Source organism: Phalaenopsis equestris, unplaced genomic scaffold (genome assembly GCF_001263595.1).
Source record: "Phalaenopsis equestris unplaced genomic scaffold, ASM126359v1 Scaffold000174, whole genome shotgun sequence".
Classification (NCBI taxonomy): Eukaryota; Viridiplantae; Streptophyta; class Magnoliopsida; order Asparagales; family Orchidaceae; genus Phalaenopsis; species Phalaenopsis equestris.
In genome coordinates, this window is record NW_018164616.1 from 1,508,602 (window position 1) to 1,527,163 (window position 18,562).

At 32.4% G+C, this 18,562-nt stretch overlaps 2 protein-coding genes across 2 annotated transcripts in view; one reads left to right on the plus strand and one right to left on the minus strand.

Annotated features, from left to right (window-relative positions):
• The window catches only part of LOC110022215 (BEACH domain-containing protein B), a 196,248-nt gene that overhangs the window by 46,588 nt on the left and 131,098 nt on the right, over nt 1–18,562 (plus strand).
• LOC110022211 (S-linalool synthase-like) lies at nt 10,056–14,293 on the minus strand. Its single transcript, XM_020721038.1, has 11 exons — nt 13,925–14,293; nt 13,460–13,840; nt 12,884–13,007; nt 12,643–12,758; nt 12,239–12,477; nt 12,051–12,169; nt 11,879–11,971; nt 11,549–11,764; nt 11,115–11,244; nt 10,774–11,022; nt 10,056–10,632 (listed from the first exon to the last, which is right to left on the minus strand). The coding sequence occupies exons 1-11, from the start codon at nt 14,265–14,267 to the stop codon at nt 10,105–10,107; spliced, it is 2,538 nt and encodes an 845-aa protein (XP_020576697.1). The 5' UTR covers nt 14,268–14,293; the 3' UTR covers nt 10,056–10,104.

The window sequence follows — 18,562 nt, forward strand, 5'->3', positions numbered from 1 at the left end:
GACACACCTCTCCAATTTCAAGAGACTCCAAATTCCTGATATATGAGTCATACCTAACATAAAAATGATCATTTATATAGATTTTGTTTTGGGATAATTACATACATATTATCATAAACATTATTATTAATAAAATTTAAGATCTATATGATATTTTTATACTATCGAATCAATATATTTGTATGTGCCACAGGCAAATCACTTAGAATATGATTAAAATTAAAAGAATAATTAGGATTTTATCATGAATTTTGATATTTGAACGAGAATTTGAAAAATAGGCTAAAGATATGCTAGATTGGAAAATAGTAGTGTTTCACGTGCCTTGTATGTAAACTATCATTTTTTTTTCTTTGATTTTTTTATATAAGAAAATTGCCATTTTTTTTAGTATTTACACGCATACCACACAATTACTACACATTTACATAAATATCCAACGCCTGAACTTCAAAATTTATATTTATACCATCCAAATCTTCCATATCACATGAGGATATCTCCATATATAGGAGGACATGTATGTAAAGATTGAAGTTTAGGTGTTAGAAATGTAAATACTAAGGAATTGAGGGTTATGTATGTAAATCTTCCTAATGAGAAAAATATAAAAAAAAGCCGGGCCTTTTTGGCTGTTTCAAGTCTTGTTATTCGGAGAAAAGAAACGAAATGAATCATGGCCGCCGAGCCAAATCCTTTTCACATTTGTGGTCAAGGGACTCAAAAATAAGTTAGGACTGAAATCCCCAATGGTACATTATATTAATAAAGGTCCTTTATCAAATTTGCATGAAAAAAAGGTGCTTAAGACCTAACATTTAAATCTTTTATTGCATAAACACAAAGGAAACTTGCTTTACATGTTAAGTCCCACATGGCAAATTAGCTGTCAATTGCTACGATTTTTTTTTTTTCTAAACTCCTTTAGATTATATGGTGAAAATTGATCGATTATGCGGTTTTCTAAAAATTTTGCCTTCGCAAGAGGTAGAAGTGAATAATCTCACACAAAATACCAGTGAATTTAAAAATTACTTCAAATAATTTGAACGATTATGAAAATTCTTCCTCGAGCTTCTTGCTTACAAGAGAGTCATCCTCTACGTTCAAGTTTTATGTAAATAACCTACAGACATCATTGTGACTTGTATGACTGAATTAATTGTTAAAGCATTCCGTAAAATATTTAATCTTACTGTAGGAATGGTTGTACTTTGTTGCAGTTCAGTAGAACATACAAAATAGTTGTTTGAAGGTCTCGATCATTTAGGTAGCGCGTACCATGTCTTCCTAATGATTCACCAGATACACGAAATGCCAACACTTCTGTTTGCGAAGGCATCTGACCAACAGTTTCATGCTTATGTTGTTCTTGATTGAAGTAATAAGAACATAAAGTAATTGTCTTCTGTAATAGGTATACCTAATCTTTTTTTTTTCACTCTAAATAAAATACATACCTTCCAAAGGGATACATCCAAAAAGAACTGCACTGGTCCCCTCAGTATAGCCTCATAACACAGCTGAATGGGCAGATGCTCCATAGAGTCAAAAAAATTGGGAGAAAATATCCATTCGAGCTTGCACAACAATTGTGGAATACTCGCGTCAATACTTCGCAAAGAATGAACATGCAAAGTGCATGCACACAACTTCCTAAATAATGTATTGATTTTGATCAATGGATCGAGTGTCAGCTTTAACAAAGTATTGAATGCAATAGGCAATAAACACTGCATGAAAATAGGCAACAAATACTGCATGAAAATATGACAGTCGTGACTTCATGCCATGCCAAATACTTTTTTCATGCCCAAATCAACACATCAGCTTATATTAAAAGCACAACCACTTGGAAACTCCAAGGAATGTAACCACTCAAAGATTGTTTTTTTATTGATTCGATGTGAGATAATATGTAGCTTTGTGTTATATTACTCTGCCTGCATTTGTCTCTTGCAGTTCTACCCCCTCCTCTTGCTCTTTCAAATACATTCTTGTTTTGATGTTACCCTTTGTTTTTTCTCTTGATATCACGAACAGTGTTCAATATATATCATCAAAAAAAAAATTTCTCGATATACATAAGGTATATATTATGCTCAGATTTTTTCTCAATATACATAAGATCTAGATTATGCTCAGATTAGTTTTCCAGTATGGAAGATTTGGAAAAAATACACTGTTTCATCCAATTATGTGTAACGTCATAATCTGAAAGATGACTTGAGGCTAATTTTGGCCTCTCAATAATCTTTGAAACTTTACTGATCATTTGCAATATGTTACTACCACTAATCCTTACCAGTGGACTTGATCCTTCAGCTCTATTTCTGAAAAATAAATCTTTATTTCTTTGGAATGGGTAGTGGACTTGATCTTTCAACTCTATTTCTGAAAAATAAATCTTTATTTCTTCGGAATGGGTGATGGGTAATCACCCGCTAAAAATCTTTGGTGACAATCAAACTAAGATTTTTTTCTCCATGCTTCAAAGTAAATGGTTTAGACATGTCCATGCAATAGAGATATCTCAATTTCCCAGTTGTGCTTTAACCATATATCATCCCATAAGTAGAGAAATCACTGATTGTCCACATAAGAGCAACTCTGAGGTAATAATTTTGTTTTATTGCAATATCATAAGTCAACACTCCGATTTTCTATAATACATTTAGCTTATCTATAAGTGGCTGTAAGTACACATTAATTTTACTCTTTGGGCTATGTGGACATAGTATGATCAATTTTAGAAATAAGAACAACACAATCATACACATATCAGGAGGCAAATTATATAGCGGGATAATAACTGGGCAACAAGAATACGATGTTGTAGCATGATTGTAAGGAGTGAACTCATATGCACATAAGCCAAGCTAAACGTTGTGTGGTTCTACTGAAAATTCCAGATAACTGTGATCAAAATGTTTTCAATCTTCACCAGCTGAGAGATGAGTCATTGTATTAGCATCAACAGATCCAACATTATGTCATGCCAAGTGGGGAGTTGTGCGCATAGAAGCAAACAGTCATTGGAGCCATAAAATGAGGGAACATAAAAGACACGTTTGTATGGATTATTCTTCTAGTTTTTACTCTTTCTTCATCTTGATTTGAACCTATTAGCACTAAAAAATCTACATTTTGTCTCTTGTGTATTCTCCCTGTAATATAACATACAGACGTTGATGCATACAGTAGCCCCAACTTCGCCATTAACTTTTTAATTATGCACAAATCTTCTGGAACTTAAGTATCAGCAAGGTTTACCTCCTTTAATAATGTTGCAACCCGATTGAAGCATTCCCTGGGCATTTTAAAATTGGATTTGATACACAACACTTTTAGGATGACTATTAACTTTGTGTATGAAGCGCATCCTTCCCACAATGGTTGTTGGGCAATATTTAATAGTTCATAGAATTGTTGTGCTTCACTGTTCGATTCCTGATCATCATCAGACGCACTCCCAAAGGAATGAGCCCGCTCGCATCATCAATCATTTGCTCATATATGTCAGAATCGTGAACAGTTGGGACATAATTTGATGAGGCTGCCACATGATTGTACTGAACATCTAGTTAAAATTCACCATGTGAAGTTCAATACCAATAATCGGGTTTAAATCCCCTACGGTATAGGTACAACTTCACTTTGTTAGATGTCTGGTACGCTTGATTTTTATGCCTCAGAAGGGCATCAAAACTTATTTTCTAAGAGGTAAACAGGTAATTGCGATGCCACATGCACAAACTCTTCAACACTAGCACTAAACTCATCATTTAATCTTTCTTCCTGAATATAATCCGTTATACATCCATGATCTAACGCTTTGAATACCAATCTGCATCATAAATGTAGCTCTGTAGATTAGTGCATCTACACATTTAACATCATACTTACAATCTTAGGGCACTTACACATCATACCTGAATCCCATAGCCCACAAATCCAAAGAATCAACCTAAATTTTCCTATGTATATACATAAAACAAATTTAGGAAAATTTAGGTTGCATATACACAAAAATTTAGGTGTGAAGTGCACCTACACATCACACCTAAATTTTCATCTCTACATATATAACACAAATTTCTTATGTATTTACATAACTCACACCTAAATTTTCAACCCCTAATACATAGCACAAATTTCATATGTATCTGCAAATCTCACTCCTAAATTTTCACATTTACATACATATAAAAAAATTTATTACATGTTCACATATCTCACACCTAAATTTTAGATTTACATACATACCACAATTTTCTTATGCAATTACGTATCTCCCTCCTAAACTTCATGTTTGCATACAATAATTAGCACAAGAAACACATATAGTGCATATCTGGTTTGCTTCTTTGACAATTTATATGCTCCAGCTCCAAGATCTGCTCCCAAAGCTGATACTTTCAAAGCATTCTTTTGTAGATGTATTACATGAAATAAAAGGACATGCAAAATTTCGCTGGTTTAAAATTTTATTTGTCCTCTTATCTAGCCATTTATTTGCATCAAATGTTGACTGTCTCCTTTTGTTTTCTCCTCGTCCAATTTTTGCTCTTGTATATGGTTCTAATACACTTTTTGTTTTCAATTCATTGCTAACGAACCATACAGGTTGGCTTGCTTTTCTGTTCACTAATGGTTCATAGATTGCCTTGTTAATGCTCTCGACTAGCATGGTTGGTGAGTCAAATGCATTCGTAGAGTTAAAGAACATTTGAAAAACTTTTAATGCAGATAGATGCAAATCCTTCCACTCTGTTGGCATCTCAGACTTGGTAGAATCCTTGGACATCACTAGTTGCAGAATTTTCTTTTTCTTTTTTTCCAAAATGTTCATCACAAATGCTTTGGCATCATCAATCCCCTCCTTTGGATTCTCTTTCAGGTATAACAAAATAATGTTGGGCTTGCCAACCAAAGCTTCTTTCTGCAAATAAATTATATTTTCGTAAAATCGACATCATTTTGTAAATGAAATAGTAATCACCATAATTTAGAATATTGTAAAATTTTATACTTTCAAAAGTATTTAGAAACATATGGCTTGAGATGGAGTACTTATATGAGTAAAAAATGAAGTTTTGTTGCCAAACCTCATAGCTCTCCTAGTCATTTAGCAAGCGGCATGATGTCATAATAGATTGGGTAATCATTATATTCCTCAAGTCCCAACAACTCTCTTCAATATCGATTCTTGAGTTTGTCAAATAACATAATGTAAGAATTATCATATGAACCGCAATTGATGTCTTCCCATTTTCAATATATTGATCAATTGAAATATAATGAGTACTTCTGCTCCACTCTGCTTCTTTTAGCCATGACTTGAATATTTCTTTCCACTGCATAGTCAAAAAATTAAAACAATTTCTCTAGTATTGATTAGCTTATTAAAATGAATATCACTAGAGATTTAATGTTATTCATGACTCACAACATCTTGAAGATTTTCCTTCAAATCAAGGCCGTGCAGCCTAAAGATTTTCAAAGAAATATCATGAACTAAATTGTCCAGAGAGGTGAAAATGACTTTGCTATGACTTCTTAGACCTTTTCCTTCCCGTCTATGATTAAAGTGGGTAAAGAAAATAAAATTTATTTTAATGCATGATAACAAGAAAAATGCAATTGCACGAGAGAGAGATAGAGAGAGAGAGAGAGAGCTTTTTTTTAAATGTGCTTATAATTCCAAAGTCTTATTTTTATTATATTTTTATTTTCTTATAAATACAAGGTGGTTATATTTATAATTATTACCTCATAATAAAATATTTCAATGCCCCGTGATTTTTTTCTCTTTTCATATCTTTCATATAAATATTTCAGTTGCCCCTATTAATTATATTATTTCATCTGTATGAATTGAATTCTTGTATAACGCTAATAAAATAATTTACTAATGAAAATCTTGGTCAGAGTTTATGGGCTTAAAATTTGGCCCAAATTAAATATTTATAATATTTAATATTTATACTATAAAAATTTAATAGACATAAGAAAATTAAATAACACATTTATATATGAGCTAATCGAAGAATCTAAACTCTGACAAGGAAATGATTGATGGCTGTCTCCCCCCATCCTTTTTCACATTTTGGAGACCTACAACAATTTAGTCCATTGTGTATCATAGATTCCTAAAATATATGTCACTCCGAACTTTGGTCATATTTTAAATATATTTTAGTATTTCATATGTCCTTCTCCTCCATTCAAAAACGTGCCAGACAACAAAAACAAGCTCATCAAATTGATTGAATTAAAACCTCCTTTAAAAATTGATATAAATAAAAGTCAATGCTGCTTTTAAATGAAATGATTATTGTTTAAATTCCTTGAAAATACTAGTCCAATGAATTTAAAATGTTTTATATTTGTATGTTTAATGTCTCCTTATTAAAAAAAAAATTATGAATATTTTATAAACACACATGCAAAAATATATTGTAATTTTTATGGCAAAACTTTTCTAATAATATTTAATTTTATATTTTGTATATTAGATTGTTTATCAGATATCTTTGTCTCGATTACAATTATAAGTATATTTTAACTTCATAGATCTGAGATGCATCATGAGTGCCTCTGTGTTGACAATCCATAAATAAATTTTGAACTAATTTGATGCTAAATAGTTTAATGCTGCTTTTAAATGAAATGATTATTGTTTAAATCCTTGAACATGCTAGTCCAATGAATTAATGAAATTAAAATTACAATTTTTAAAGTATATTTTGTTTTTAATTAGTCCAATGAATTTAAAATGTTTTATATTTGTATGTTTAAAGTCTCCTAAAAATATATTGTAATTTTTATGGCAAAACTTTTCTAATAATATTTAATTTTATATTTTGTATATTAGATTGTTTATCAGATATCTTTGTCTCGATTACAATTATAAGTATATTTTAACTTCATAGATCTCAGATGCATGATGAGTGCCTCTGTGTTGACAATTCATAAGTAAATTTTGAACTAATTCGATGCTAAATAGTTAGCATTCGATTTGCATTGAACACATGGTTGAAGTTAAAACCAAGATTGGTAATACAATTAACGTTGAACATGCCTGACACAAATCATTTCTCTCGGCTTTAACGTTCTTGATGCTCTCCATTATCCAGTTTTGACACACCTCACGTTGCTTAAGTGTTAACGACGGACTTGAACTATTCAACTTGAATTCTACTAATATCATCCTCATCTATATTACCATCACTTTGAACAATAGATCCAAGATATCTAAAACGTTCACTTCTAACAGGATCATCAGATGGTTGACGCTTAATGTGACTAAATCATCTAAGACGACTCTCCCTAACATTTTCTACCAACAGTGCAACACCAACCCTTTCACAAATATATTTATTTCACATTTTGTCTCTAAGCCTAAAGTTAGTTTATGCTTTGCTTTTATAAGCCAACATATATCTAACATCCAAACTTAATTTTTCACATAAAAATCATACAATTCATATACATTACATATCTAACGCCTCAACTTTAAATTATACATACATAAGAAGCACAGTTCTTTGCATTACATGTCTAACAACTATACTTACTTCTTTTTTTCACATAAAAACCACCAAATTCCTATGCATTACATATCAAACCCCTAAGCTTCACTTTCCACATAAATCTAACACCGAAATTTCAATTTTTACATAAAATAGAAAATAAAAAATAAAAAATCTCATGAATGGGAGACTCAAGGGAGAAGAAAAACATACCTAGAGGTAGGAGAGGTGGATTGCTCGCCCGAGCCAATATATCCCCCGTTCCAAGAGGGCCGGAGATGCCGGACCGCCGGAGCGCAGTGGAGAGTGTCATTGTCGGATTCGTCAGAGCGTAAGGAACAAATGTGAACAGAGTGCAAATGAGGCTCTGTCGAGCAGGAATATTTTTTTAGAACATTTACATCGACTAATTCCGACGCTACTTAGCGTCAACTCGCTATTAAATGAATCTTAAACCCATTCAAATCGGTTTCGCCACAAATCGAATGATAAACTGAGGCTAACTTTCTGTTGAAAAAAAGGCGGATTCTAAATCTAAAGCTAGATCACATATTCAAGTTTTATAAGTTTGGTCTCCACTTATCACGAAAACACATGCGGTCATTGATCAAAAGAGTTCTAAGCTGCTCTTCTTAAATGCAAATATTCTTTATCACAATTCTCTCCATTGTCTCATCCTCTTCTCTGCATTTAATCTTTGTTCCATCCAATTTAAATTCATTAAATAGTCCATTTTTGATTCGTTTAGCTGGGGAAAATATTTTGAAGTTGAAAACTATTAAACATATGATTACATAGGAACTGAGTGTGGCATGCATGTAAAATTAAGAAAAAACATTGCCAGGACCACCCAACAAGGAAATATGACCTAACACGACAACTACCTCAAAATATAACCAATGATTAGATTGTACAAATGACAACCAAAAGTTCTATTTTTTAAGGCATCGTACCGACGATTGGAAAAACATCTGCACCTCTCACTTGGTGGTTAAATGATGGCTATGGAGTGCTCATATTGGATGGTATTGTGGTGATATTACGGTGCAATACTACTATAATGTCATCAAAATACTACTATCAGCATGTGCTAACTCCACACAAAATATTTGCTCTAAGATAATAAGTTGATAAAGCTTTAGTCGGTGTTTGCCATAGAAATATAAAACACAAGATCTATATCAACGTAAGTATCATCTTTATTTTCTGTCCATATTAGTGTCATCTTGATCATGGTGGACCATGATGGCACACCTAGCTGATGGTATGACACCTGCAAACACATTTAGGATGGAGAAATAAACGTGAAAAAAAAACTAAGGGACCGACAGTTATCTTAATATTCAAATGCGCATGCGTGTCTCACATGTGTGAAATAGAATTTTTTAATCAATAATTTTCAATTTAATTATCACTAAATTTTAATTTTTGTCATTAAAAAAACATTTATATAAATACCAACAAATTTCTAGATATATATATTATTAACACCCAAAAGTTAATTTTTAAATTAATATTACAGAAATATTTCAATAATTTATATATATATTTGTGTGTGTGCGCGCGCGCGTGTGCGCTCGTGTCTATATATAGATATATATGTTGTGTTACCAACCATTGAGCTTCTAAGCTCTGCCACCAGTGCCTACAGACCTAATGGAGTGGCGCATAGGCACTAGTCATTTGACGCTTAGGCGCTAGAAACAGTTTTGACAGTTCGAATAGATGGATGCACTTGTTCACTTGGGCAACTTATAAAAAGGATGGTAACAAATTAAAGAGGGTTTTTTCATCATTTTTCTTCTGTCATTCTGAGAGAGGAATTGGATGATAAGGTTAAAGCTTTTGCAAAGAGATTAGAAGAGAAGAAAAGAGAGAGATTGGGAGGATTGAGAGAGTTGTTTGTTTCCTGTTAGTAACGTCCTCATCTTCTTGTTTGTGAAGGAGATAAGTGTGTTTATGCATAAAATTAAGTTTACTTTGATGAGATTTGTCATGCATAGAGAATAGTCTTCTTTTTTCTCTCTTTAATTGAGATGGTGAGTGGATATGACAATGGATTTGAGATTGTTTGGGCTTTGATTTGAATTTAAAAATGATGTATTAACTTGAGAACTTAATTTACTTTCTAGACCAATTGTTTGTTAAAACCTTTTGTGAATATTGAAATATGGATGGATTCTGTATGGAACAAAAGAGTTAACAATATACACATTGGAATAGAGATATTGCCAATAGATTTGTGCAATCTTCTATGAGTAATTTCCTTTTGAGCGGATCAAGAGTTTTTGGAAACTAAGCTTAAGATTGTTAATCTTAATTTGCATGTTGCATGAAATGATTTTTGTTAAATGAAAATTGAAATGATAATCAAAGCACAATATTTATTTATTTTTCAATTTACCAAATTCAAATACAATAATGAAAATCCTTACATATTAGAATGATTGAGAGAGAGAGAGAGAGAGAGAGAGAATAGTAATATGCACGGGCACAAAAAGTCCATGGCTAGCAAGCTCATTTGTCCCATTATTTTCTCCTCCAAAATATGCTTTCATATCTAATGAATTTAAATCATACATTTGTAGCTGGTAGTATGACATGTGATGAACGAACATGCAATAGATTGCTTATGAAACATTTTATATTTTTGTTGATTTGGCCATTTGTTCGAATCAAATGACAATAGTCCACTTTTGACTCTAGCTCCTCCAATCTTTAATTTTATATTTGGAGCTTCAATTTTTGCTGTTTTCGGTTCCTTGGGAATGAAATATACAGGTTCACTAGTTGTTTTGCACTTTAATGGTTCATATATTGCCTTGTCAATGCTTTTAAGTAGCATAGTTGGGGAGTCGAATACATTTGTGGAGTCATAGAACATTTGAAAAAGTTTCAAGAAAGCTAGATGCACGTCCTTCCACTCCCTTGGCATTTGAGAACTTGTAGAGTCACTTGACATCACTAGTTGAAGAAGTTCTTTTTTCTTTTTTTCCCAAATATTCCTCACAAAAGTGATGGCTTCATCAATTGGAGCATCTGGATTCTCCTTTTGGTATAGCGAAACTATATTTGGTTTTCCATCTTTAGCTTCTTTCTGCAAAATAAATTATATTTTAGTAACATCAATGTTATTTGATAGTAAAAAGAATAATCACTACAACATAACCAATTGTAATTTTACACTTAAAGCATTAGGAAAAACTTATCAGTAAGTAATATAGTATTATTGACAAACCTCATAGCTCTCCAAGTCATTCAACAAACGACATGACTCCATAACAGATTGAGTAATCATAGTATTACTTATGTCCCAACAGCTCTCTTCAACATATATGTTTGAGTTTGTCAAATAACATGATGCAAAAATCATCATTTGAACTGCAACTGATGTCTTGCCAATTTCAATATATTGATCAATTGAAGGACAATGAGAGCTTCTTGCCCATTCTGCTTCCTTCAGCCATGAATTGAATATTTCTTTCCACTAATTAGCATATAAATTAATTCAGACTCACTGATATTGATTAGCTTATTTAAAAATATATCATGGAAGAATACATGTCATGAATAACTCACAGCATCTTGAAGAATTTTCTTCACGTCATAGCCATATCGCTTGAAGGATTTTTGAGAAATATCATGAACTAAGTTGTCGAGGGCGTTAAAAATAACTTTGCTATGGCCCGTTAGAAATTCTCCATCCCATCTATGATTGCAGTGGATAAAGAGAATAACATTCTATTAATACATAATACCGAAAAGAATGAATGCACGCCAAATACAGAGTTGTAACATATTTTCTAAAAGATACATTTAGTTCAAAAAAAAATAATCAATGCAAGTAATAATCACTAATTATAGCTAACGTGGATAAATACAATAGTTTGACTGAAAAGTCAAGAAAGAAAGAAAAGAGTAACAATTCATTATTCATTAACAGATAGCAAAATTATCAAAAATAAGCTAAAAGGGCAATGGTTAACTCACAAAACGGGTAGAATATTTCTTACCTTTGTAATGCATCTGTTAGAATGAATAATTCATCAAGTGGGGCTTTCTCATCAAAAAAATCATCTGCAACTGCAATGAAGGTTGCACATTTTGCCGCTTCCTTCCTTGAATCTATGTTAATTGGGAAGCAAATTGAAGAAGCTACGGCAAAATAACAATATGATGTCTTCTCTCTACCAAATCCCATAGTGGAGAGGCCTGTGTCCTTGGCCCACCTTTATCGCAAATTAAACGAAAATTTAAAGGAAAATTTAGCAAGAAACTTATTGAAGAAGCAGATTTAGGAGAGAAAATTATAATTTTTTCTCTATAAATTAATGATAAATTACCTGTGTAGTTCGTGAAGCTCTTTCTTGTATACTATTTGTCTAGTCGTGAAATTATCAATGGCAAGTTGGAGTAAGTCATCATTTTGTAAGATCCTGCATTTTACTTCGATCATCAAAAAATAACTTTGCATTTATCCCATCATCTATCTTAAGTTCTTATATATAACATTACTTGCAATAAGGAGCATTATTTCCAATCCAAAAGAGATAGATCCCTCCTCTTTCAATGTAGAACCTATGCTCCAAATGATCCATTCGAGCTAGCCATTTGAGCCCCAACTCATGCTCAATCTAGTAGAGCACATGTAAGTTAATTTCAAACAAAAGAGATTAGAATATGTACACATATAAATTCATTACCTCTTGTTGTAACAGAGGTGATGTAGATAAGAAAATGGTTTCATTTTTAGATTTCATGCTCAAGATTCCCATCTGCAAGATTTGTCGAGCAAACTCTCCAGCTTTGTCAAGTTTATGATCGTCTGGAAAAGCAATATTTGATGCTTTGTAAATGCTAAGCATAGGGCCTAAAAAAAAGCGATGATTATCCTTTATATGAGACATAATCTCCTCATCGTCAATGAACCAACAAAACCTCCCTGCAAATAGCCATGAAGATTAGCTAGCTATCTTCTTTCACCAATCAAATGCACTCACTAGTAAAACAAAGTAATGTTACGTAATTAGGCAAAGGTGAATTATTATCCATTTAGTAATGTTATGTGAGTATCCAAAATATAATTCCTTTGTCAATTAATGCTTACATGGAGAGACTTGATAGCCTTTCATCCTTAAAAGTCGGAAAGCTAAGGAGTCTTTATAGAGTTGGAATGCAACATTATTTTTATTTGGGGCTTGTAATTCTTCTACAATCCACTCTCTGTGAAATAAAAAAAAATGTGAATTTTGAAGCTGTTAGCTTATGAACTTTGATATTAAAAGGAACTTCAGATTATATTTCCATTGACATAAAAACAAGAAAAATGAATCAGAAAGCATATATACTTGTATTGTATATCTATCACATTCTTAATATCTTCGGTGAAATGCTCTGCACATCCAAGCCTCTCCAAGTGATCAACCAGACAGAGCTTTATCACATCTTTGTCCATCATGTATATGGGAGGAACTGTACATATATTATGTAAATAAATTTAAATAAGTTCTTATGTTGACTATTTATTAATTGTAATAAGTTAAAACCATATTTAAAAAATGTTAGACTTACATAATTAAACTAAATGATCTAATATAAATTTTAAATTAAGAAGGATGATGGTTTTGTCTGACATAAAATTTATGAAAAAAATTACATTTTTTTAATATTATTATTTATAAGCAACTAATTGAATTTAAAATGTTTTTTTATATAAATATTAGAAATATGTATACATTTTATGCCTCATTTAATGAATCTTTTATTTGCACACATACAAAAGCTTACTCCAATTTATATAATAAATTTATTTGATAATTTTTAATTAAATATATTACATTTTAAATTGTATATTTTATACTTTTCTATTGGTCACAATTATTATATGTTATTAAGAGCGTTGATGTGAGATGCATGATCGGTACCTCCGTGTTGGCAATCCACAAATAAATTTTGAAGGTAAGTTTTGTATGCTTGGTTTCCGCCAGTCATGAAAGCACATGCGGTTGTCGATGGTGATCGATAGAGTTCCGAGCCACTATTTTCAAAAGCAATCTCCCTCATCACAATTCTCTCTATTGTCTCGTCCTCTAATCTGCAATTAATCTTTGTTCCATTCAATTTAAATTTGTTAAATGGTCCATCTTTGATATGTTGAGCTGCAGGAAATACTTTCAAGCCTTTGGCCTCTGCAAGCTCAACCATCAAAATCCACCTACGAAGAAGCCCAGCTTCATCACCATCCTGTTTGCTCTTCCTCAGCTTCCACAACACCTTTTCCATGTTATCTCTGAGGAATTCAAGTCCTAAAAGGCATACACATGCATAGGTTTACTCATTCAAATACCTTAAAAAAATCTAGAAAATAGAATATTTATATGAGCTAGTACCTTTATTTATTTTGTGAGAGAAACCATCGATCTCCCAAGTCTTGAGTGCAATTAAGCATGCTAGAGTGCCCACTACATCAGCCGCGGTCCATTGTGACTCATTGCTTTTAAGCTCACGACGATGATCTTGCGGATGATCGTCTAACCAAAAACCAAGAGTATTTTGGCTACGTAGAACCCAATCCAAATACCCAGGGAACATTGGCCGGGTCTGGTCATTTGGGTCAGGCACCATGACGACTAAAGATGTCTCATATGCAGAGACAGGCAAAAGGGCGAAGAGATTTGCCGATGAAGAAAAGAGCTCCATTCTCATTTTCTCAATTGCATGTGAGTGCTCCATGAGTATCTAATAGTTTTCACTATGTATCACAGCCAACGAATATGAATATGTTAATGCATGATTTATTTCCGAATTTATAGATGAGCTAGAGGACGTGTGATTCACGCAACACACAACACAAACATTCAATCGATAGAGACAAAGTTTAATTGTACTATGTTACGTGCTGATCCCTCCATTACTCCATGAGAATTTCGTTTTTTTTTTCTTCTTCTTCAATACATTAAGGGGAGAAAAAAACAAAAAAAAAAAAATCATCCTTTGGGCAATGGGTATTGTGTGAATCGATCCAAGGTAGCAAATAATGGTTCTTCGGGCAGGCGACGTTCATGTAAGTGAAGTCCAGTCACTTTCTTCACTTGACGTTAGCCTTCTACATCATGACTATGTTGAAGACCCACGTCGGGTATTGTACCTTACGGGTGTAGCCTGCCTAGTTGAATTTCTAGACTTCCGCTCAAATCGGTCCGGCTAGAGTCATTGTTGAGGACCTGATTTTCTGCTTAATATGTCGGGTGGTCATATTCACGCATGTTAATCGTGTTGAGCGCCAGAGGTTAAATCACCTATCAGAGTGTTTAACTTTGTGTTCGGCAAGAGCTAATTATCTCGTAGTAATGCCTTGGACAATGAGAGTGGTGTCGAAAGTGGAAAATAGAAATTTCATGCCTTCAGTGTACTCCTCGACAGGAACGATCCCAGACTCAGGAATCGTGGATTTTTTTCAGGTGAGCAACAATATCACTAGCAGAAGCAACAACAACTTTGTGGTTGCCTGCCTTTACCCTAGTTTATTCTCGACGACTTTGATAGCGAGTTGACCGACAACGTTTACTGATCGATCTATCTGACAGCACCATTAGATCCAACTGACCGAGAAGGCTCATCGTACTCCTACCAAGTTCAGCTAGCCAAGCCAAAGAACAAAAGGCCTTAGGCCCACGAGGAAGAAATATCTAGAATAACCTGTGCAGTCCCTACTTAAGTATGGGCATAAACATAACTTCATATATTGTACCACTTTTGTCTATAAATAAGAGATCGTTTCATGAATGAAATGTTACATGATTTCCTCACTCTACCATTCATTACGGTGTTACGGTGATCTCTCTCGCTTCTCTCTCGCTCTCTCTCTCTCTCTCTCACTCTCATCCATCTCACTTTTCACACTCTATATTTTGGATGTGATTCGCATGACAAATTCAAATTCAAGAATACCACTCAATTCTTAAGTATTTATGTATCTTAATCTCTAAACTTGATTTTTTTTTATATTTATATCCAAAATCTTTCATATCATGTCACAAATACCACAATTTAAACTTTTAAAAAGTGAAATCTACATTTTCATGCATATGTATGGTGACACATATATGTAAGAAAATTAAATTAAATTTTGATTTTAAATGTATACATATAGAAGAATTGAGTGCTATGCATGTAAATCTATGAAGAAATTAAAATCAAATCTTAGTTGCTCCAAAGATAATCGGAAGGTAATTGCGGTTAATTAGATTTAATTTTATCTGTGAGTCATGTTCAAATATTACAAACGCCGAAGAGAGAGAAAACGAGAAGTTCCAAGAAAAATTGCATAATACAAGTGATTGATGGTAATACTCAATAAAATTATTTAAGCAAACTAAATAATTGATGACAAAATTTTAAAAAAATAATTACACAAATTATCAATTATTATTTTTGTATTAGAATAATATAACAATTAATTTATCAATTTAACTAAAAAATCAATATTGATTTTAAATTAAAATGTTACTGCTTATTTATTTATTTTTGAAAATGATGATATTATTTTCACATATAAAATTTATGAATATAAAATTTATGAAAATAAAATTACAATATATTTAAAGTATATATTTTTTTTAATTAGTCAAATGAATTTAAACTGTTTTATACTTATAGATCATAAATAAAATTACTTACACGTTTGATGAAACATAATTGAAAAAACATACTAAATTTATATATCAATTCTTTTTTAATGATATTCATTCATATATCTTATAAATTATAGTCTATTATATACTTATGTACTAATTACAAATGTAATATATTTTTAACCACATTGATTTGAGGTGCATCATTAATACCTCTCTCTCTCCATTGTCCCATCCGCTTGCCTATTTTTAATTCTTCTTCCATTCAATTTAGATTTGTTAAATAGTCTATTTTTCATTTGTTGTAGGAAATACTTTTAAGTTCTTGACTTCTGCAAGCTCAAGCTTAAAAAACTACCTATAAAAAGGCCCAAATTCCTCACAACCCTCTTCGCTCATTCTAATCATCATCAAATCTTTCTTCATAATTTCTATCAAGTATATTAACCCTAAGTAGTACACAAAATTATACATATGAAATGATGGAAAGTATGCTATACACACACCTTTGTTTATTTTGTAAGAGAACTATAGATCATTAATCTCTCATGTTCTGAGAACAATTAAGCGAGCGAGGTTAGCCAAAAGATCATCACCTGCCTAATGATGTTTTATAATTTATTAGCTTGCATGATCAATATCAAGACCACATTTGTCATGCAAATGATTGTCAAATAAAAAATCTAAAGCATATCTCGATTACTAACTTAAAAAAAATATGAAACATTAGTTTTAATGCAAAAATTTATGACACCAAAATACTGAAAATTTAATTGTTAGATAGGTAAATATATAAGAAATGTATGGCAAATTCTCTCTTTTAAAAGATAATTTCCTACTTTTGAAAAACTAAAATTAAATGGGCACCCACACTGGCCACACATTATTTCATGCCACTAGAGTGAGGTCCACCACAGAGTTCCTAACTTATGTATGGAAACATCCGACAAGGCAAACACACACATCACATGCAGAATATGCAAAACGTTGAACTGAAAAATATCTTGATCCCAAATGGCTTTGTGCCTACGAGATGTTACGAAGCCATTTGCGTCCACATTAGTCGTTCCCATCCATTTACAGTACTCTCATAGACTCTCACACCATAATTGTATGGTGGAGAAGGAAGTTAGAATACAACTAGGAAACATCTAGCAATGAAATGTCACTTTTTGGCTGCTTTAGGAAAGCTATTCAAATATCTAACGATTCATGAAACTGCCTCAAAAACAACAAAGGTTATTATCAAATGGAAGAAATTTACATATGGTAAACTGCAAAATTGATTGTAGAGTAAAATGGAAGAAATTTACATATCAAAAAATAAAAATGTATCCTTAAAATTTGACTTCAAGTATTGAGAATTACATGGTTATGTCTATGCAGACTGATTCTTGGAGGTGATTATCTATTCTGATTTTTTCTTCGCTACTGACTATAATAATTCTAGACAATCAACTTCTAGGTATATCCTTAGATTTGTTGGAGTGTTAAGCAGGGAAAATAAGTACGTGCGTCTGACCGCACACTCGGATGAAGGTCCGTATTAGGCCACACCGTCGTATATTGCACGGCGGCCCATCTAGACGGTTGTCCTGATATATGGTTGCCGCATGTAATAATTTTTGTTCTCTATTCTTGTGGTTTGGCTCAACGGTTTTACAAAGAAGCAGTTGCTCTATCATTATTTTGAAAAAAGATTAGCTATGAAAATACAATTAGATGTGACAAACAAAATGTACTCGGTCCAAATAAGATCAAATGTATCACTCAAAAATATAGTGTGTAACTTTTTTATGGCATTTGTTAGAGAAAATATCTTCTAAATTTTTATTATTATCGAAACGAGACATGCACATGTTCAATAAATATTTTTAAATATTGAATTTTTGAAAGATTGAGTGTCCAAAAAAATAAAATAGAGGAATATAAATTGCTTAGATAATCTGAATAAGCATCCAAAATTTTGTTAGACATCACCCAAACATAGTCTCAGAAAATTTAGAAAAAGATCTGTTGTGAGATATGTACTTCCTGGCATAGAAATGAGACGAAAAAGAACACAAGCAAACACAGATCGTTTACGTGGTTTGATCCAACTGGATCTACGTCCACGGGAGGGAATCAATCAAATATTTCACTAAGGCAAAAGAAATGGAGAATACATAGCTTATACATAGAGATGAGCCCTCATCTTCCTTCTACGACCTCCCTCTCAAGCAACACCTTGATACAAGGCCTCAAGATGCTCTCCTCCTCTCTAGCTCTCTAGTTATTCTCTCCTCCTTTGTGGTAGCTTAAGATCTCTTCTCCCTTTTTTGTCCTAGGCCTCACACCCTCTCTATTTATAGAAGCAAGAGAGCGATTGGTGGGAGGTAGGTGAGCGGTAGGTGA

Bases quoted from the DNA above. Each gene is read 5' to 3' on its own strand.
- LOC110022211 (XM_020721038.1), bottom strand. From the start codon at position 14,267: ATGGAGCACTCACATGCAATTGAGAAAATGAGAATGGAGCTCTTTTCT. The intron at 13,008-13,459 runs GTACCGATCATG...ATATATGTACAG, and splicing joins TGTGGATTGCCAACACGGAG to TTCCTCCCATATACATGATG. The intron at 12,170-12,238 runs GTAATGAATTTA...GTGCTCTACTAG, and splicing joins CACCTCTGTTACAACAAGAG to ATTGAGCATGAGTTGGGGCT.